At 37.8% G+C, this 23,408-nt stretch overlaps 1 protein-coding gene across 1 annotated transcript in view; it reads right to left on the minus strand.

The window, feature by feature from the left end:
- Positions 1–2,158: 2,158 nt before the first annotated feature.
- ETFA (electron transfer flavoprotein subunit alpha) overlaps positions 2,159–23,408 on the minus strand; it is an 85,513-nt gene continuing 64,263 nt past the window's right edge. Inside the window, exons 10-12 of the mRNA XM_030874883.2 lie at positions 20,390–20,455; positions 13,577–13,657; positions 2,159–2,463 (exon numbers count right to left, since the gene is read on the minus strand). Coding sequence (XP_030730743.1) covers positions 2,425–2,463; positions 13,577–13,657; positions 20,390–20,455 — 186 coding nt within the window. The 3' untranslated portion in view covers positions 2,159–2,424. The remainder of the gene's footprint in view (positions 2,464–13,576; positions 13,658–20,389; positions 20,456–23,408) is intronic.

Consider the following 23,408-nt stretch of genomic DNA (forward strand, 5'->3'; position numbering starts at 1 on the left):
ATAGAAAGCTACTCCTAACACCTTTCCCCACACTGCTTCCAGAGCTACTGCTCTGGGTCCTCAAGCCAGATGCAGGGGCAGTCACTTGGAACTGACAGCTTGGTTTCCAACAAAACATAAGGAAAAGAAGGGCACGTCAAATTGCATCTTCTGGCATATATGGTAGTTTTAACAATTTGCCCCCATCTCACACAACTGCCTTTTTAAGGTAAACTTTAAGTGGGCACTTAGAGGGGCTTCTGAGTTGAACGAATTCCTGCTGGAAAGACAAGCCCAGAACACTGACTCTTCTCCTCAACTAGGATCCTGAGGATGTGCCCTGCCCACCCAGCACCAAGCACTGAGTGCCCTTTACCTGAGGTTACTGTGCAGCGACTCCCTGTTCCTTGAGCCGAAGTGAAGCAGAATCACATACTGGTGAAGCCACTGCTCTGAAGCCAAACTTCCTGGTTTCAAATCCTGGCTCTCATTTATAAGCTGTCTGAATTTGGGCAAGTTATATAACCTCTTTGTGCCTCAGCTTCCTCATTTGTAAAACAGGGATGATAATAATAGCATCTATCTTACAGGGTATTGTGAGGACTTAAGGGGTTTAATATATTTCAAGTGTTAGAATGGTGCCTGACATATAGTAAGCGCCATATTTAATGCTATTATGATGGTGATGAGTTGTACCCAGTAAATTAAGTGAACAGCTGCTTAGAGCTGGGGCAGGGCAGTCACGATAGGAGGGAGCCAAAAGGGAGAAAGACCAACCAGTTCAACCCTGCGGCTAGGAGCCACACAGAGATACCAGCTGGGATGGTCCTCCGTGAGCCAGCACACCCTATATATACTGGGGGTACCTCTGCAGCCATCACCTTTGCTGTCTCTCCTCTCCCCCAGTTACAGTGTCCAATAGGGATGAGGAGTAAAAGGAGAAGGCAATGAGCAAGGTTAGCTTTCTTCGGAAGAGCCCCAAAGACAGCAAAAAGATATGAGAACTACTTTTGCAAGGGTGATTCAAACTGTGTGGCCTTGGACAAGTCACTTTACCTCCTTCACTTCTTCTCTGTGCCTCAGTATCCCTATCTGTCCAAGAGGTGTGAACCTGATGATTATTCAGCTCTGCATTCTAGGATTCTACAGTTCTAGCAGAGCATCACTTTGATGCTCCTCTCATCTCATTAAAAGAAGGCAGAAATGCCAGTGTTTCACAGCAAATGATTATGACACATCAAAAAGGGTTCAACTAGTCAGTCCCAGGCTGGCCACACAAAGGGACTGGCTGGCCCCTCTGCTCCCTCCCCTTATGTATCACTAGTCACTTCCCATCTCTTCCCTGCCGTTTTCCTTGTCAACTACTATACCTTCTGCAGATTGGCTTCAGGGTGGCAGTTCTCTTCATTCAACTTGCCTACTGACTCCTGGCCTTTCTATGACCCCAGATACCTGCCCACGCCTTCCTGCAGGCTTGGCCAAAGCCTCATCACCCTCTGTTCTGTGGGCTGCATTCACACCAGCTTCTGGCCTCTTGCGACACTCTCAACCTCAGCCATGCCCTAGGGCAGCAGAGGGAGAGTGCCAGTGCTCACCACACATGTGGCCAACTCACATACCTGGCTGCTTTCTAAGACAGCCCAAAGGAAGCCACCAGGAGGGCAAAAGAAAAGCCAGAGCATTCTCTGAGCAGGACTTTAAACATTTACAATAATATCAAACTATATGTTAGCATAAGAGGCCATACTGTCTCAAAGCAGCCCCTCCTTCTCCACTTCCCTCTCCTTTATAGACACAAAGTCCTATCAGCTGACAAAACCTTAAAATAAAATGGAAAATTAAATTAACTTCAGCCAACTAAATATATTCAGCAGGTTCAGGTTTAAGTCAGGTCTGCTTTTGTCACATTAGCTATGATTTTCGGAAGACTGGAATATATTTAAGATAATATCCATGCTTTGTGGCCATGCTTTTTTAACTCTCAATTTGCCATTCCAGTTCCCTTATCTGTTACTAGATTATGTTGATTAGGCTGGTGGCAACATTCATGTTTACAATTTTGCCTAAAACACAGAGCCTTCCATGAACAACACAGGCAAAGATAAAATAATAAATTAACTTTCACTCCTTTTTTTCAATTTTCTCTCTTCCTTTACAAAGATAGGCATATTTCTGGTAATAGTTTTAAAGCTGTGAAAAGGCTTTATTATATATTTTATTACAGAACTAGAAAATTTCAAAAAATAACTGTGTGGAACCACAAATAATTAAAAAGAAACATAATAATAACCCCATAAAAAAGCATTCTGGCGCCTGTTAGAATTTTTCCTCAAATTACAAAATGTAGCTCTCCACGCTTTCCAATGATTGTTACGTTAGCCATGAATTTCTATTTCAGCTGAATATACTTTGACACAATTTTCCTTCTTAAGACATGGTCATGGCTCATTTTTTCTTCAATAGTTCTGTCATTTCAGGAACAACCTGCAAATTAAAAAAAAAAGTTATTAGCAACTTGAGTCTTCATTGTGATATGGTCACAGCTCCTTAAGAAGTAAAAAGAGGCCAAAAGAAACAATGTGAATCACTACAGAGGTACAAAGTGCCCCCTTCTCTCCCCCACCCAGAAACTCCCAGTTCACCCAGTCTCTCTTCCCATCCATGGGGAAACTATAAACCTTGGGAGGAAAGGTCACCTGGGACACATGGCTGGTAGGGCCAAAGCCCACTCATGGCCTAGGAGCCTTTCTGACACAACCCCAAACCTCAGAAAGGCACCACAGAAAATAGGAAGTCCAACTTTTCTCTGTGCTGAGAATAGTGTATATATATATATATTTTTTAACATCTTTATTGGGGTATAATTGCTTTACAATGGTGTGTTAGTCTCTGCTTTATAACAAAGTGAATCAGTTATACATATACATATGTTCCCATATCTCCTCCCTCTTGTGTCTCCCTCCCTCCCACCCTCCCTATCCCACCCCCCCAGGCGGTCACAAAGCAAGCTGATCTCCCAGTGCTATGCGGCTGCTTCCCACTAGCTATCTACCTTACGTTTGTTAGTGTACATCCATGCCTCTCTCTCGCCCTGTCACAGCTCACCCTTCCCCCTCCCCATATCCTCAAGTCCGTTCTCCAGTAGGTCTGTAATGAGGTGGATAGACCTAGAGTCTGTCATACAGAGTGAAGTAAGTCAGAAAGAGAAAGACAAATACTGTATGCTAACACATATATATGGAATTTAAGAAAAAAAAATGTCATGAAGAACCTAGGGGTAAGACAGGAATAAAGACACAGACCAAATAGTGTATATTTTTTACCTTCGTGTTTTCTAACATTCTTCCTTCCCTCACTGCATTCCTGCCCTTCCTTCAAAGTCCACACCAGAGTCTCTTGCTTAGTCATGACTCCTGTCAACCTCCTCTAGTACTTGTTTTCTCATTGTTCATTCATTCATTCATCATTCATTTAACAAACACTGTGGCTGTTGTTCCTCAGCATGTTACTATCTTCTGGCACATAAAAATGAGCTGCATGCTGAACATTACCCATCATCACTCTTTATTAAAATCAAGGCCTTGTGCTGATGCAGTGGCTGGTCAGCAGACACAGTAAGAAACCACAGTGAGGGAAACTGACCGAGTTGGCTCCCACCTTAAAAAGGATTAATTACTAACCCTTGGTCTTGGCAGTTTAGTGGCTGCAACTGGAGCTTTTGGCGTGGAGCTGCTTTGTAACAGCCTGGACAATAGAGGAGGGCTACATGTGGGGACTGCAGGGGAATGTCACACAGAGCCCACCTGAAAACTAGCTGAGCCACTCATGTAAAATATCAATTACTCAGTCTTCCAAGGGGCTGTCGACTGCCCTAGCTCACAAAGATCCCAGCTGAACTCGCCACTGATGAATATAGCCTCTCAATTATTTAAGAGAGCTACATTTCCATTAGGTGGAAATAATGTGTTCGTACAAAATTTATTAAGGAAATTGTTGACATGTTGTTCCTTCCGAATGTCACTTTGTCTCCAGACTATTAAAAGGCCCATGTTTACCATGGAGCCAGGAGGCATTAGCTCAGGGGCAGCATTAAGTGCTGGCACCACTTCTCCCAGCTTTTCTCGGTGGAGAGACCATGAGCTTATGCCAGTCATACAGATGACATGCTAAATGAGCTTCATGTGGGACCTACGTGTTTCATGAAAAATAGGCTAGAGCCCAACTTCTTTTAAATAAAACATTAATTTGGTTTCGAACACAGTTTTTAAAAACCTTACAGAATGTCCCCCTGCCACGGTCCCCAAAAAAGAGTCGAAGGGTCTTTCTCTCTCCATCCTCTCCATCCTTTTTATTAGATCAACCTCAGACTTTCCAAGCATACCACACAATGCCTTAGTTAGGAAAAAGAACATGTCAACTCAGTTTACTGAGTATCTGATGGTCTTAGCACACTGAAAGATCTGGATTCTTATTTTTATTCTATTTTAGATACTGCAGAGGCAGTTCCCTATTCAGTAAGACCAAATGAGAGTGAATTTATGTTTAAAATACGATAATCTACTGATATAAGTCACAGCACAACTATATTTCACTCATTTACCTAGTATTTCCTCAGGATAAGCACTATGGGAGATAAAGAAGTTCAGGCCTGATTCCTGGCCATGAGGAGTTCCACTCACTATTTGGAGAGAAGAGCCAGAGGCCTATGAACAACCCAATTAGAAATGTGCTCATCTTCCACTGTAATGTAAGAGGATGAGAAGAACGGCACTAAAAGCTCCAAATTCAGGAGTCCTGAGGAAAGTTGAGACTGGTGCAGACTAAGAAAAATCAGGACATTACCATGGAGAAGAAAAATATACTGAGCAAAAAAATAAGGAGGCAAACAGATAAACATTGCAGGTTCCAGAGACAGTAAAGGGATTAGAATGACTCCAGTGAATGACTATGCTGGGAAGAGGTGAAAAAGGTTTAAAAAGACAGGAGATACGCCAAGTCTAATCAATGGGAACACAATAGTCTCTCCAACGGAGATGGACAACTGGATATCCACACATACAAAAGAATGATGTTGGATTGGACCTTCCCCTCACACCATATACAAAAATTAATTCAACATGGATCCACAACCCAATTATAAGAGCGAAAACCATAAGACTCTTGGATCATGACAACAGATTCTTAGATATGACATCCAAAACATAAGCAACAAAAGAAAAAAAATAGATGAACTGGCCTTTATCAAAATTAAAACCTTTTGTCATCAAAGGACATTATCAAGAAAGTGAAAAGACAACCTACAAAATGGGAGAAAATATTCAGAAATCATATGTCTGACAAGGGTTTAACATCCAGAATATATGAAGAAATGTTACAACTCAACAACAAAAAGACAAACAATTCAATTAAAAAATGGACAAAGGACTTGGATAAACATTTCTCTAAAGAAGATATACAAATGGCCAAAAAGCACACATGAAAAATGCTCAATATCACTGGTCATCAGAAAAATGCAAATCAAAACCACAATGAGATACCACTTCACAACCATTATTAGGATGGCTATAATAAAAGACAATAACAAGTGTCAGCCAGTGTATGGAGAAACTGGGGCCCTTGTATATTATTTGGTAGGAATGTAAAATGAGGCAGCCACTTTGTAAAACAGTCTGACAGTTCTTCAAAATGTTAAACATAGAGTTATAAAGTAAACCAGCAATTCCATTCCTAGATATATATCCATACAAGATGAATCAGTGCACAAAAACTCATACATGAATGCTCATGGCAGCATTATTTACAACAGACAAAACATGGAAACAACTCAAAAGTCTATCAACTGATGAATGGATAAACAGATTGTGGCATATCCATATGATGGCTATTACTTGGCAATAAAAAGGAATAAAGTGCTGATACATGCTAGAACATGGTGAACCTTTAAAACATTATGCTAAGAATCCAGCCACAAAAGACCATATTACATGATTCTATATCCAAGACTGGCAAATCTACAGAGACACAAAGTAGATTAGCTGTTGCCAGGGGCTGGGGAGAATGTGAATAGGGAGTGGCTGCTAATGGGTATGGAGTTTCCGCTCAGTGTGATGAAGATGTTCCGGAATTAGACAGTAGTGATGGCTGCATAACTCTGTGAATATACTAAAAAAAAAAACCCCACTGAACTGTACATTTTAAAAGTGTAAATTTTACAGTATATGAATTACATCTCAGTAAAGCTATTATATTAAGGAAAAAACAAAGACCCCAAACTACCAGTCAGGTGGTGCCCTCTGCCCTATCACTCTAACTCTGATTATGATATTCCATTTATTAAGCACCTACTATGTAAATGTATGGTAGGAAATACAAACAGGTAGGCTAATATTTAACATAGACTATACTAGGTGCAGTATAATCTCATTTAATTCTCATTACAAGGTAGTATAATATTTATATTATCTATGAGAAAGCTTATATTCAGAGAGATTAAATAACTTGGCTAAGATAATTTAATTAGTATGTGCCCAAGACAGAATATGAAACAAAGCTCATAATTACCATACCATGTTATTTCTGTCATATGAAGAAAAAAAAAAACTTGTCCTAACTCATATGATTGTTGAAGGGTAAAGTGAAAGGATGAATATAAGAAAATAAAATGTTATGCACATACATTTTTACTCCAGACATGATGAAATTTGGTGGACACAGTATCCTTTAGAGAATTATTAGTCTAATAGCTATATACACTTGTTATGTGTGATACAGTTTGAAATTTTTAATTTTTAAACAAAAATTTGATCTAAAAAAGCCCTTTTTATACAGCTATTATTTGACTTATGATGTTATTTTAAGATCATAATCCCAAATAGATAATTTTCATTCATCATTTGCATACTTGTATTTTTCAAGTTGTTATACATTTAAATATTTGATTTTTAAAGAGAGGGTGGCTCCAGTGAGAAGTATATTCACTGAGCCACCCTGTCTCTTCTTCTGTCAGAATTACTATAATATTCATCTGGAATCATTCTGATTTCAACTGAGAAAACAATTTGATTTCTATCTAGTTCTGCCTTGGCTGCTAGTCTGTCAAAGATGTGGTTCTATTTACTGCAACTTATCTAAGGTACAGGAGTAGTGGTGAACCACCCAGCTGTGGTACCTGATAAGCTGGAAAGGCAGAGTGATGAGAAACGAACAGAATCAGGAGCCTGGCTTAGTTGTGCCAATAACTTGCTGAGCAGATTCTCCAAATCACATCTCTCTGGGACACAGACAACTTAAGAAGAACACACCCTGCATGTTACTCATATAATAATAAATGGGAGGCTGCAACTCAAGCAGAATTTTTAGTATCTTCTTTACTAGTTTTTCCCCAAACTGCATTTTTAAGGACTGATTTTCTCACTTTGTATTAATCAAAGGCATATGTAACTGTACTTCAGAACTTCTGAGCCGCATGAGATAGACACTACCGTAATTCTAGCTAAAGGCAAATAAAAATTATGTCTTACTCCAAATAGTCTCCCTATAGTCAAATGTGGACTTCTTAAGGGATGGAAGATGATACTCCAAGCAAATGGCAGCCAAAAGAAAGTGTAGCTACACTCATATCAGACAAAAAGACTTCAAGACAAAAAAATTAGCAAGAGACAAATTGGACAATGTATAATGAAAAAGGGGACAGCTCGTAAGAAGACACAACTTATTAACATATATGCACCTAACAGAAGAGCACCAAAATATATAAAACAACTATTAACAGACCTACAGGGAGAAATTGACAGCAACACAGTAATAGTAGGAGATCCTACTTACATCAACCAATAGATAATTCAGATAGAAAGTCAATAAGGAAAGAGCAGCCTTAAGTGAAACGTCAGATCTGATTTGATAGATTTGTACAGAACAGGCCATCCAAATGCAGCAGAATACACATTCTTCTCAAGTGCACATGGAGTTTTCTCAAGGATAGACCATATGTTGGAACACAAAACAACTCTCAATACATTTAAGAAGACTGAAATCATATCAAGCATCTTTTCTGATCATAATGGTATGAATCTAGAAATCAACTACAAGAAGAAAGATAGAAAAAAATCATAAAAATGTGGAGAATGAACAACATGCTACTGAACAACTGTTGGGCCAATGAGGAAATCAAAGGAGAAATAAAAAATTACCTGAACACAAAAGAAAATGAAAATATGACATACCCAAATCTATGGGATGGAGCAAAAGCAGTACTGAGAGGGAAGCTTATAGCAACACAGGCCTACTTCAAGAAACAAGAAAAATCTCAAATAAACAATCTACCCTCACACCTAAAGGAACCAGAAAAAGAACAAACAAAGCCCAAAGTCAGTAGAAGGAAGGAAATAATAAAGATCAAAGCAGAAATAAATGAAATAGAGACTAAAATATGATAGAGAAGATCAGTGAAACTAAGAGCTGATTCTTTGAAAAGATAAACAAAATTGACAAACTATTAGGTAGACTCACCAAGAAAAAAAGAAGGCTCTGATAAATAAAATCAACAAAAGAGGAGAAATAACAATGGGTACCACAGAAATACAAAGGATTATAAGAGAATATTATGAACATATGCTAACAAACTGGACAGCCTAGAAGAAATGGACAAATTCTTAGAATCATACTACTTTTCAAGACTAAATCATGAAAAATAGAGAATGTGAATAGACCAGTCACTAGTACAGAGACTGAAACAGTAATAAAAAGCTCCCCAGAAAACAAAAGTTCAGAACCAGATGGCCTCACAGGTGAATTCTACTAAATATTCAAAGAAGATTTAATACCCACCCTCCTCAAACTATTCCAAAAAACTGAAGAGGGAACGTTTCCTAACTCATTTTATGAGGTCAGCTTCATCCTGATACCAAACCCAGACACAGAAAACACAAAAAAAGAAAATTACAGACCAATCTCTCTGATGAATATAGATGAAAAAATCCTCAACAAAGTATTAGCAAACCAAATACAACAATACATTAGAAGGATAACACACCATGATCAAGTGAGATTTATTCCAGGAATGCAAGGATGATTCAATATCTGCAAATCAATTAACATGACACACAACATTAACAAAATGAAGGACAAAAACCATATGATCATCTCAACAGATGCAGAAAAAGCACTTGACAAGATTCAACATCCATTTATGGTAAAATCTCTCAATAAAGTGGGTGCAGAAAGAATGTACTTCAACATAATAAAGGTCATATGTATAAAACCCACTAACATCACACTCAGTGGTGAAAAACCAAGTTATCCCTCTAAAATCAGGAACAAGACAAGGATGCCCACTCTCACCACTCTTATTCAACATAGTACTGGAAGTCCTAGCCAGAGCATTTAGGCAAGAAAAAGAAATAAAAGGCATCCAAATTGGAAAGGAAGAAGTAAAAATGTCACTATTTGTGGCTGACATAATTTGATATATAGAAAACCCTAAAGATTCCACCAAAAAACTATTAGAATAAATGAATACAGCAAAGCTTCAGGGTACAAAATCAACACACAAAAATCTGCTGCGTTTCTACATACTGCCAATGAACTAGCAGAGAGAAATTAAGACAACAATCCTGTTTACAATCACAACAAAAAGTATAAAATACCCAGTAATATATTTAACCAAGGAAGTGAAATACCTGTACAATGAAAACTGTAAGACATTGTTGAAAGAAACTGAAGAAGACATAAATAAATGAAAAGATATTCCATGCTCAGAGACTGGAAGAATTAACACTGTTAAAATGTTGATACTGCCCAAAGCAATCTACAGATTCAATGCAATCCCTATCAAAATCCCAAGGACATTTTTCACAGAAATAGAACAAAAAAATCTAAAGTTTACATGGAACATAAAAGCCCCCCCAAAACAAAAGCAATCCTGAGGAAAAAGAACAAAGCTGGAGGTGTCCCATGTTCTGATTTCAAACTATATAACAAAGCCATAGTAATCAAAACAGCATGGTATTGGCACAAAAACAGATACACAGATCAGTGGAAGAGAATAGAGAGCCCAGAAATAAACCCACACATATATAAAAAATTAATTTATAATGAAGGATCAAAGAACATACAATGGAGAAAGAATAGTCTCTTCAATAAATGGTGCTGGGAAAACTGGACAGCCACAGGCAAAAAAATGAAAATAGACCATGCCCCACACAAAAATCAATTCAAAATGGATCAAAGACTTGAATGTAAGACCTGAAACCGTAGTAGTACTCCTAGAAGAAAACATAGGCAGTATGCTCTTTGATATTAGTCTTAGCAACATCTTTCCAGATATGTCTCTTCAGGCAAGGCAAAAAATAAACAAATGGCAAACTAAAAAGCTTCTGCATGACAAAGGAAATCATTGATAAAATGGAAAGACAACCTATGAAACAAGAGAAGATATCTGCAAATCATATATCCAATAAGGGGTTAATATCCAAAATATGTAAAGCGCTCATACACCTCAACAACAACAAAACAAACACCCTCATTAAAGAATGGGCAGAGGAGCTGAATAGACATTTTTCCAAGGAAGACATATGGATGGCCAACAGGCACATGAAAATATGTTCAACATCACTAATTATTAGAGACTTGCAAATCAAAACCTCATTTCTGTTAGAATGACTATTATCAAAAAGGCAAGAAATAACAAGTGTTGGTGAGGAAGTGGAGAAAAGGGCACCCTCCTGCACTGCTGGTGGGAATGTAAATTGGTGCAGCCACTATGGAAAAAAGCATGGAGAGTCCCCCCAAAATTAAGAATAGAACTACCACATGAACCAGCTATCCCACTCCTGGGTATTTATCCGAAGAATACAAAAACACTAACTTGAAAAGATATACCGGTATTTAAAATGACCCATATACAAGGACCTATGCATTGCACAGGGAACTCTGCTCAATGTTATGTGGCAGCCTCGATGGGAGGGAACTTTGGTGGAGAATGGATACATGTATATGTATGGCTGAGTTGCTTTGCTGTGCACCTGAAACTATCACAACATTGTTAATCGGCTATACTCCAATATAAAACAAAAAGTTTTTAAAAATTTTAAAAAAAGAAAAGATATATGGGGACTCCTGAGTTCACTGCAGTATATTTACAACAGCCAAGATAGGGAAACAACCTAAGTGGCCATCAAACAGTGAATGGATAAAGAAGATGTGGTGTATATATATACAATGGGATACTATTCATCCATAAAAAAGATGAAATCTTGCCATTTATGACAACATGGATGGACCTTGACGGTATTATGCTAAGGAAATAAATCAGAAGGAGAAAGACAATTTCACTCATGTGGAATATACCCCCCCCCAACCAAAACAAAGTAAATGAACACACCAAATAAAAACAAACACATAGAATCAGAGAACAGAATAGTGGTTACCAGAGGGGAAGGGCTTGGGGGAGGGTGCAATGAGTAAAGGGGATCAACGGTATGGTGATAGGTGGAAACTAAATTTTTGGTAGTCAGCATGCTGTAGGGTATACAGAAGTAGAAATATGAAACTTATATAAACTTATATAATTACTGAAACTTATATAATGTTATAAAACTATGTTATCTCAATAAAAAAAATTTTCAAAAAATTTTTAAAAGTGCGCTTCTTAAAACACCAAAAATAGCTTGAGAATCTCAGGTTGGAAATCAGCTGACTGGATGATCTTTGAGGTCCCTTTCCACTTTTACTGTCCTAGGACTCTGAATGAGGTATCTCTTTGATCATGTGCATGCGCACAAACACACACACACACATATACAATATAGATACATACACTCTCTCATGTTAATGCACAATGTGTGGGACACCACTGCATCTATCATTGCTACAAAGATAGCAATGATATCCTGCCTTGAGGCAGAAGCATCTTTGTAGCAATGATAGATGCAATGGTGTCCCACACAGTATGAACATCACAAATTTCTGACTGTCTAACACTTCATTCTTTTATCCAGTAAGCCCCGCATGTAAATAGCAATACACAGTACACAAGCAGACAGAATAACATAACTTAAAATAAACAAAATTACTTATAGATTTACTCAAATATTCTCGAGGAAAAATAAAAGGTAACTACAGTAGATGCCTGTCTGCAAACATATCAACATGATACATGGTTAAGGTTCAGAAAGTGTTTGCTTTCATTTTTAAATTAAAAGGTCTTTATCCCTTTATCTGTATCTCACTGGAACTAAATGCTTTCTACTTGAACAAAGGTATTATTATACAGAAATACAAAAACATTTATCTTTTTCATACTAACTTTTCCTCCCACTGGGATATCTTGGTCAAATGACTGCCACTACTGTTTGTTCTTACATAGTTGGGCCAGGTCACAGGAGCAGCTAACCTACCTAAACCCTAAATTTCAGATGCAGAACCCCAGGATCACAGAAGAGGGGGTGTATTTTTCCCATGCAATATACAGGCTCTTTTGGGAGGGGGGAGGTTCCATGGGGAAAGCTGCCCTATGCTGACCCAGGACAGTAGCCCCAATTATAGTCTCTCCATGAAGTCTGGACCATTACTGAATAATTCTGAGCATTTGAAGGGCCCATCTTTCACTGAGCATGAACACACACTTCAAAATACAGATGTGCTCTCAAAGTGTACTCATCAGTTCATCTGGATCATAAACAGTGCTGGAGAAGCCATGGTAATGGGCCAACCCTCTTGCTGGGGAGACCACCCCTGGCTCTGTTCTCAGGTTGCAGCCTCTCCATTAAGGCCCACAGTAGCTCATTATACTTCTATGTGAGGGGTTCCTCACTCCAGTAAACCCAGGGTTGGATGCTACTTTCAGAGCCTCAATTCCCGCATGAGTGATTTCTGCACAAGGTGACCTGGAAGCCAGTAGACAGGCCCTGAGGGACAAAAAGAGGCCAGGCTATGCATAAGCTATGACCTTTAAATGTGGCCAAATGAATATCAGGTGCTCAACAATATCACTAAACTAATTCTCTCACAGAGAGGGCAAATACAGGGGTGGTAGCAGGGTAGAAGGAACACTCAAAAAAATGAAGAGTGCGAGGAGTGGGAAATAAGTGTCCTTCTCTACAGCTGTCACTGTTAGGAAGGCCTGTGACTCTCAAACACAGCAAGCAGAGCATACTTGCTGAGTAGATAAAGTGGACTTGAGTGCCCACTCATCCCATGAAAAGCTATAGCATCACTAGTAAATCTCTGAATGAGGGGTTATGATGTGAATTTCTTTAAGGTACCTGCCAAATATGGTTCTAGGTTATAATTACTTGAGTCATTTCACACTGTATACTAACTTGGCATATGAGATGCCAAGAGCCATGTGGATATTTGAAAGACAATATGGACTTCTTAAAGGGAAAGTTGTAATGCTCTATATAAACATCATATATTAAGCAGAACAACTCTTCACTTTAAGTAGTTCAAAACTGCGTATATTAATATATACATACACAGACAGACACAGATATACAGACACACAATGTTTTCCTATAATAGCTTCCTCCCTGACCAACTCCTGGAGGTTGTTGGATGACAACCTAGATAACAGCCATCACTCTCAAGGCCAACTTACCTTAAATAAATCTGCAACTATTCCATAATCTGCCACTTGAAAAATTGGAGCTTCTGGGTCTTTGTTAATAGCCACAATTGTCTGTGAAACAAAAAGAGAGTTTGGCCTTTATAAGAAAACATACCACACAGATTGATGGTTCTATTCTAACTTCCCTAACAAATTTGTATTCTTAAAAATGTCTACCATATAAGATTAGTTTGATTAATGTATGCCAATATTGTAAGTTTAGAAATTTCTGGATTGGAACATAACAAGATTATCTCCCACCCCCACCACTAGCCCACTGCAGTATTAAAAAGGTTTTAAATCATTATTTTTTAAAGTTATTTTTTTACTTATAAAAATAAATGTTTTAGGTAAGTAACAAATCAGAGGAGAGGATTCTGGGAAGACAGCCAACTAGGAAGCACTGGGAATCTGTCTCCTCACGTACACTACAACTGAACTGGCAGAATCTTTCTAATGTAACCATTTTGGAACTTTGGAATCTATTAAAGGTTTGCAACTTCCAGGGGAAGACTTGCATGGTAAACTGTAGCTCTTAGCAAAATAGTTGCTACCCACCCCCCAACTCCCAGCCCTAGTGGCAGGTAGCTGTGCACATGTCCCTGGGGCAGCTTTCACACAGCTTACAGGAGCCAGAGTGGGCAAAAAGGACCCTGTTCTCCAAATATTGAGGATCTGTGCTTTGATCATGGAATGCTGCTTCTGATCACAAAGGTGCAAAGAGGACAGTGGCTACTGCTGTTGTACCTTAACCATCATTGTTCACGCCTTCCCCCTCCTGTCAAAGTTATTTCCAGGAGATTTAAAGGATCAGTGCTCTTCATTTTTCTCTTTTTCCCCTTTTGGGAGCCAGACATTAAAGCCTAGGACATTGAAAAGCAAATGCATATCAGGAGAAAACTACAAAGTGACCACACAGGCCCAGGGAAAGGCACAGGCTCTGAAAAGACCCAAGAAGACAGTAAGTTTATACCTCAGGTAAATATGTGGCACAGAGACAGCCTACAACAATCAAAAAAAACAAGAACAATAATAAGCAAAAACAATAACCAAAAACCCAGCAAACCTGGGGAAAAAGGAGAACCTGATTTCCAGATACCACATTATTAGATTCAAGCATCCAGTTTTCAACAAAAAAAATCACAAAGCATACAAAGAAACAAAAAAGTATGGCCTATTCAAAGGAAAAAAAAAAATCAACAGAAACTGTTCCTGAAAAAGACCTGATGGCAGATCTACTAGACAAAGACTTTAAAACAGTCATCTTACAGATGCTAAAAGAACTAAAGGAAGATGAGGAGAAGGTCAAGAAAACAATGTGTGAACAAAATGGAAATAGTGATAAAGAGAAAACCCAAAAAGAAACCAAAAAGACATTCTGGAACTGAAAAGTACAAAAACTGAAATGAAAAATTCACTAGAGGGATCCAAAGGCAGACTTGAACGTGCAGGAGAATGAACCAGCAAATTTGAAGACCGGATGATGGAAATTAACAAGCTTGAAGAACAGAAAGAAAAAAGATTTAAGAAAAGTGAACAGAGCCTAAGGCACCTGTGGACCACCATTAAGAGGACCAAAATACCTATGGTGGGAGTCCCAGAAAGAGAAGAGAGAGAACAGGGCAGAGAGAATATTTAAAGAAATAATGGCTGAATATTTAAAGAAATAATTTGATTAGAGATATGAATAGAAACAGCCAAGAAACTCAAAAAACTTCAAGTAAGATGAATTCAGAGATCCACACCAAGACACAAAATCACACTTTCAAAAGCTGAAGATAAAAAGAGAATCTTGAAATCAGAAAGAGAGAATTGATTTGCTACACACAAGGAATCCTCAATAAGACTATCAGCAGATTTTCCATCACAAACTTTGGAGGCCAGAAGGTAGTGAGCTGATATATTCAAAGTGCTAAAAGAAAAAAACTGTCGACCAATAATCCTATATCCATCAAGACTGTCCCTCCAGTGACTTTTGCAGAAATTGAAAAACTCATCCTAAAATTCATATGGACTCTCAAGGGACCCTAAATAGGACCAATGAAATAGAAGAGGGAGCCCAGGAATAAACTCTCACACATATGGTCAAATGATTTTTGACAAGGGTGTCAAGATCATTCAATGGGGAAAGGATAGCCTTTTCAAAAATGGTGTTGGGAAAACTGGATATCCACATACAAATAAATGAAGTTTGTCCCTTACCTAACACTATATACAAAAACTAACTCAAAGCAGATCAAAGATTTAAACACTAGACCTAAAACTACAAAACTCTAAGATGAAAAACATAGGGCAAAAGCTGAATGATGTTGGTTTTGGCAATGATTTCTTGGATATGACATCAAAGGTATACGCAATAAAAAAACAGACAAATTGAATTTCATGGAAATTTAAAAATTTTGTGGATCCAAAGGCACTATCAACAGAGTAAAAAGGTAACCCAGAGAATGGGAGAAAATATTTCAAATCATATATCTGATAACGGATTTTTTTAAATTAATTAATTAATTAATTTGTTTTTGGCTGTGTTGGGTCTTCATTGCTGCATGTGGGCTTTCTCTAGTTGTGGCGAGCAGGGGCTACTCTTCGCTGTGGAGCACGGGCTTCTCATTGCAGTGGCCTCTCTTGTTGCAGAGCATGGGCTCTAGGCGCACAGGCTTCAGTAGTTGTGGCTCACGGGCTCTAGAGCGCAGGCTCAGTAGTTGTGGCACACGGGCTTAGTTGCTCCGTGGCCTGTGGGAGCTTCCCGGACCAGGGCTCGAACCCGTGTCCCCTGCATTGGCAGGCAGATGCTTAACCACTGCGTCACCAAGGAAGTCCCATGATAAAGGATTAATATACAGAATATATTCAAAAACCTACTAAACTCAACAACAAAAAAACCAAACTACCCGATTCAAAAATTGGGTGAATGACTTCCATAGCCACTTCTCCAAAGAAGATATACAAATGGCCAATAAGCACATGAAAAAATGCTCAACATCACTGATCATTAGGGAAATGCAAGTCAAAACTACAATAAGATACTACCTCAGATCCATCAGGATGGCTACTATCAAAAAAACAGACAAATGCTGACAAGGGTGTGGAAAAATTGGAACCCGTATGCATTGTTGGTGGGAATGTAAAATGGTACAGTTGCTGTGGAAAACATTATGGTGGTCCCTCAAAAAATTAAAAATAGAATTACCATATGATCCAGCAATTCCACTTCTGGATGCATACCCAAAAGAATTAAAAACAGGGCCTTGAAAACATATTTGTACACCCATGTTCATAGCACCCTTACTCACAAAGGCTAAAACTTGGAAGCAACCCGAGTATCCATAGATGGACGAATGGATAACCAAAATGTGGTGCATACATACAATGGAATATTATTAGCCTAAAAATGAAGGAAATTCTGACACATGCTGCATGGATTAACCTTGAGGACATTATGCTAAGTGAAATAAGCCAGTCAGAGAAAGAGAAATACCAAATGATGATTCTACTTAAAAGATGTACTTAGAATAGTCAAAATCATGGAGACAAAAAAAATAGAACTGTGGTCGCCAGGATCTGGAGAGTGTGGGGGGAGACTGGGACGTTACTGTTTAATGGGTATGGAGTTTCAGTTTTACAAGACGAAAAGAGTTCTGGAGTTGGATAGTGGTGATGGGTGCACAACATTATGAATGTATTTAATACCACTGACAGTGGGTACACATCTAATTTTATACTTAAAAATGGTTAAGATGGTAAATTTTTTGTGTATTTTACCATGCAAAAAATATTAAGTGCAGTGTACTAAAAAATTTGAATTTTCTGTATATAAATTATACCTCAATAATCTGACTTAAACCAAACAAACCAAATATAACTGGAAAGTTTGGCCGTTCATCGAAAAATTTTAGATATACTGAATGAAAACCATGGATGAAAAATTAACTTATTTTATATTTGGAGTGCTTTATTCAATAAGACAGAAGTCTACTTTATAAAATCATCATGAGATACATATTAGAGTCAATCCTCAGCTTATTTCACTTATAAAATGATCAGTATTTTCTATCTCCTATTAACAAGTATATATATTTAAACTTGTGACTATAAATGTTAGATTTCAACTTTAAACAAGTAACAAATCCATATCCTAATTCCTAATCCATATCCTAATCCTAATAGGCTTTGTAGCTCACTATTTATCCTCCATGTACTGCATTCAATTTAATATTTTAAAATTACTATTCTGGGTCTATGTGAGAATACAAAATTTAACTATCTAGTCAGCCTGTTAAGATGAACTTTAAAACAAAAAAGTTTAAGTCTGTATGTATGCAGCAAATATAAATAAATGTAATAAAGCAAGTAAATTACGACATCTCCTACAAAAACTACCACAAGTTCTTCTTATCCCCTATAAAATTTTTAAGTGTAAAAGGTTATAATGACAGATCAGTAACAGATTAAGGAGAAATAGTCACTAAAAAAGGTGTTATGTTTACACAATTATTCGATTAACAACAGACTTATTTATAAGTTACAAATAGTTTGGTATTCCTCATAGATGCTTCTAACACCATTGCAATTAAAGTAAAATTAGAGTTTTGACTCTAACATGCTGTTATTTTAATAAAAAGATCATAATAATGTGAATCTCTAGAAGAAAAATTAAGTACTTCCCTGCCTATTACACCATCTCATGAAAACAGCTGGAACACCTTTTTAAAGTATTTTGATATAGTCTGACTTAAAATATAGGCTACATGACATTATGTGTAATTCCCCTAGAGGGGCCCTGAGGCGGAATATTCCAGAATATCCGAAACTGGCACACACTGTAGTCCAGGTAACTAGTGATCCAGAGAAACATGCCATATATATTAAAGTATGGTCAGAGACGATAAACGAGGGTTTCAGTATGAGCCTCAAATCCAAAGTCACAAGGACAAACATTTTGAATCACAGGCATTGATTTGCATCGAGGTGTTTCTCTTCTGGGAATATGTAGCCTGCTTCACAGCTACTAGCAGAGATTTATTAAATTAACGATGGTTAATGATTTTCCTGGAGGCCACCTAGTCAAACGTCTGACAGTTTAATCATCTGAAAGCTTTTTCATCCCACTATATAAAAGTTATTTTTAAAGAAAGAGCACGTAACTGTGGAAAAGGAACCACTATAGTATTTAAGAAAAAAGATTTGGGCTGTTCACAGTTTTTCAGATTACTAAAAGAATATTCCTGAATTATCAACTGTAAATAACTATGATAAAATCTTACTTGCACCTTAGAGCTCTTTTAATATGTCCCTATAAATGCATGTTCTTCTTCCTTACAGACCTTTTAAAGCACAGACTGTATTCAACCATATTAATATGTATACAGTTCCATCAAATTTCATATTCTTTCAACTAGACCACAATGCTAACTACAGCTTATATGCAATGCAACTATCAGATTTAAACCAATCACTTAATATTCCATTTTAGAGCTTAACTAAAATTACAACCTAAGACTGCTGTGTCTCCCACACAAGACAGTGATGGCAGGGACTATGTCTTTTTCATTTGAGCATCTCCAGCATCTAGTACAAAGTACACATGTTTAATAAATATTTGTTGATGGCATGGAGAGACAAATTCTTGGCTCAAGTTTATTCTTATGGATTGTTCCCCAACACTGGTCTCCTTACTTCAATTATTCTTTTTGCTTTGACTATCTAGTCCAGTTCTCCCAATCCAGCCCTGTTGGCATGTAATGAGAACTTTCACCAAGATCGTCTAGGCAGGTAGAGTCTTTTATTTTAGAGAAGCAGAATTCTAGATATGTCTGAACTGGTCCAGCTAAAAGTATTTTTTAAGGTTGCTGGTGTTGGAGTGGTTTTTTCCTCTAATGCAGCAATAACATTTTCCCCATTGGCACTGCTGTTTTCAGAGCTCAGTAAAGAAACCTGCCATCCAACTGTGAAATCTGACTGATTTGGGGCCAATTCATTTAGAGGTTACAAGGAGGTAGTGCATGCATCTTTTCAAGTTAGAAGTTAAACCTATTAAAAGTTTTATTACCTTTTATATCAAATTTCCATCTGAATGGATAAAAGCAGGAGTGTCAGAGGCATCTCTGACTTCATGAAAGACTAAGTTCATAATTCAAACTGTGCATTGTTATGCATGAATTAATGTGTCATATTCTGAAATATATGTTCACAGAGTCATCACACATAGAGTCCAAGTAGCAAGTTAAAATCAAGTGTTTCCTCTATACACTGTATTTCTGACAATTACTGAGGTTTTGAGACACTCCAATCCAAAACATGTCAGTCGCAATTTAGTAACAACCCAAGAAGAGGGGACTTGCTGAGGTAGAGGGTGGAACCATTAGGGGACTAGGGTGAAGCAGAGAGAGAATCAGGCATCAGAACCTCATAAACTAGATAAGTCAGAACCTCATCAAGTTGTTTTCACCCCACATTTTCTATCCATAGATTGTCAGAGCTGAAAGGGATCTTAGAGATCATCACCCAACACCTGCATTTGGCAGACACAGAACTGAGGTACCAATAGGACATGTCACGTGGTAAGTTGGCAGTGGAGCTGGGATTCAGGTTCACACCTCTTTCCATGACATAGCACTGCCTCTCCTACCAATGGTACATCTTCAGGCAGGGTACAGTAGCTTATTTATCTTTCAGTTCCTAGATTTGTGTTCATGTGAATGGTTCCACTATACATACTATAACTACATAGAAACATACCAGTCAAACCCAAGTTTTAAAATATGAAAACTTTTCCTCTTAGCATCTTTATTGTTGTGTAGTTACCTTGCTGTCTTTCATCCCAGCTAAATGTTGGATGGCTCCAGATATTCCTACAGCAATATAAAGTTCCTGAAACAAAAGAGACCATATCATTAGTATGTATTTATATTATATTATACCTTCCAAAGTATTTGCTATTAGCAACTCGAGTCTTACACCAAAAGTATTTTAAATAGAATAGATGCAATATGTATTACTTAAATTATGCTTTCCTCCTTCTCTGATCTCCCTAACCCATAGTTCTCATTTTCCTCTGAATTCCTATAGTAGTGGTGGCATAATAATAAATACATGGATAATGAGAGTTATTGAGCATTAACTATGTGTCAACCACTGTGCTAAGCATTTTACATCAACTGTTTCACTTAATCTCACAACTTCCTGTGAGGTAGCACTTTTTTGTCTATGCTACTCATTTGGATAACCACACTTCAACTCATCACTCTGTATGTAACCATTCACAATACACACACATTGTATATAAACATATAGACACATACACTTACACATATTAAAATATATTTTGACTTAATTGTTTGCCTTCTCATGGATATTTGTGGAAGTGGTAATTAGGGTATATTTATTAAGCTTCATATTTAGAAAAACCAAAAATACAAATCAGTCTCAAGAGTCATCACACACACACAATCTCCTTAACTAAAAAATAACAAATTTCTCAAAGGCATAGAATGAACCTTTGTATTTCTAACGCCTAATAAATGGGTCACCGCACTGTAGTTTCTAAGTAAATGTTGATGATATTTGCATCTCTTCCTACCCCTCTGCCCCCACTAATTACAAAGGGAATGATGACTTACTGCTGCTCTCTGTCCCTTTATCTAAAAATTTTAAAGTATCCATGTTTGACAAGTAAAATTCACTATCATCATGGAAAACTGACTTAATAAGTGCTTAATTAAAAGAGCTTAGCTGCTCTATTTTGTCTAGTAGGGATAATTAAAGCTTCAACTGAAAAGCTTTTCCCACACATAAACTGAACTAACAAGTCCTGGCTTGGGTAGGGGGTGCACCTACCATGTAACCAAAATAACACTACCGTTTTGTCACAAATGACAGTAAAGTTTCTCCTCAATATGAATAACATGGAAGGCACTGAAGGTGGCTCTGTCACACTCAGTTTTATTACAGGGCAGATACTTCGAAGTCAGTGACAGTGTCAGGTGGTCCCACTTTGTTTTCTGTACTGCTCATAATCTTATTTATGAGCATTGGAGCTTTTTAAAAAAGCTCTCCAGCATTGGACCTTTCTTAAAAAGCTCCCCACGATGCTCTAATGTATAGCTAGAGCTGAGGCCCAGTAAAACAGATGATCCTCAGCTCTTGTGCAGCTTGAAACCTGTAACTCGACACAGCACATTGACAGCATATCTCTGGGTCTCATCTTTAAAGGCATAAAGTGTCCATTGCTTCCAGAGCAGTGAGATACACTGTGTACCCCGGAAAGGACGCAACCTAGCCCCCATTGTGAGTTAATCATCTAAAAATCTAAAATGAGCTGGGCTTGTTTTCTGATTCAACTTGCTCTATAGTTAACCATCAAAAGCCTGACGATAAGAAAGAGCAATTTGGCCTGAACAGACTGTGTCTTAGGGTGGAGGGTATACTGCAGAAAGTAAAGTGTATGGGTGAGGATAAAAAGCAATCCCATGCTCCATGATTCTATCTTAAACATAATCCAATGTGTCAATTATGACCATACACAGCTGGACAATACAATAAGGCCCTGTCATTATACTGTCTTAGCAGACATGGACACTCACATGAGTAATAAACAAGCACCACTATTTTCCATTGAAGATTTTACAGGTAACTTCAATTGATAATTTTAGCATCATTTCAGTTTATTCTGACTAGCATTTCTTTCAAGAAAGAACATTCATTAAGTTATTAATCAAAATATACTTACTAAATCCTACATTCAGGAAAACCAGGCCAAAAAGTTCTTATGTAAAGATTTTTAAAGTAAGATATTTAGACAGACACTGTCTCACTAACCACTCTTTTAAGTATATTCTCAAAGCAAGTATTGGGAAGGATCAATAGTTCTGTAAATGAGTCTTTCTGACATACATGTCTTCATTAAAATTCAGCCAGTCTGGGCTTCCCTGGTGGTGCAGTGGTTGAGAATCTGCCTGCCACTGCAGGGGACATGGGTTCGAGCCCTGGTCTGGGAAGATCCCACATGCCGCAGAGCAACTGGGCCCATGAGCCACAACTACTGAGCCTGCGCGTCTGGAGCCTGTGCTCCGCAACGAGAGGCCCATGCACCGTGATGAAGAGTGGCCCCCGCTCACCGCAACTAGAGAAAGCCCTCGCACAGAAACGAAGACCCAACACAGCCAAAAATAAAATAAATAAATAAATTTATTTTAAAAAAAAGAAAATTCAGCCAGTTTTAAAAGCTGCTCCATTTGCATTATAAAATGCTAATAAAAAATGCTGATTCACTCTGGCACTACACATCAACATAAATATGATATAAATGAAATTTACTTTAAACCCCCTGAGAAATGAATACTGTTGGCTTTATTCATAAATGTCACTAAGGAAATAACAGATTCTGGGGCAAAGGAAACCAAAGGCAAGTGGTTCCAGGGTCATTCCCTCCTTTCTTACCAGCATAAATTGCCCAAATAGGTCCACATGACCAACAGGACCTTATTTTATACTATCTTGCAAACATGGTTCTCTTAATAAATATAAGAGCTTTGAAACAACAGCCCTGAACGAGTCCTGAGATTTTGGCTGCTGTTCTGAGATCTGATAGCTCTCTAAGGCAGAAGAGAGGCTTTTTTCTTCTTTTTTAAAAAACATGTACAGGCAATTAGACTAGTGTCATAGGATGCTTCCTCATGGTTCAGAAAGCACTTCTGTATTTCAATAATAATAATTAGTATGTACAAAACTCTCCACAGATGCTAATTTATGGAGCACTTTAGACACTGCTTCACAACATAACAAGGCAATGCCTGCCCTGAGGCACTTTCTTTCTAAATCAGGT

This window comes from Globicephala melas, chromosome 2, assembly GCF_963455315.2.
Source record: "Globicephala melas chromosome 2, mGloMel1.2, whole genome shotgun sequence".
Taxonomy (NCBI): Eukaryota; Metazoa; Chordata; class Mammalia; order Artiodactyla; family Delphinidae; genus Globicephala; species Globicephala melas.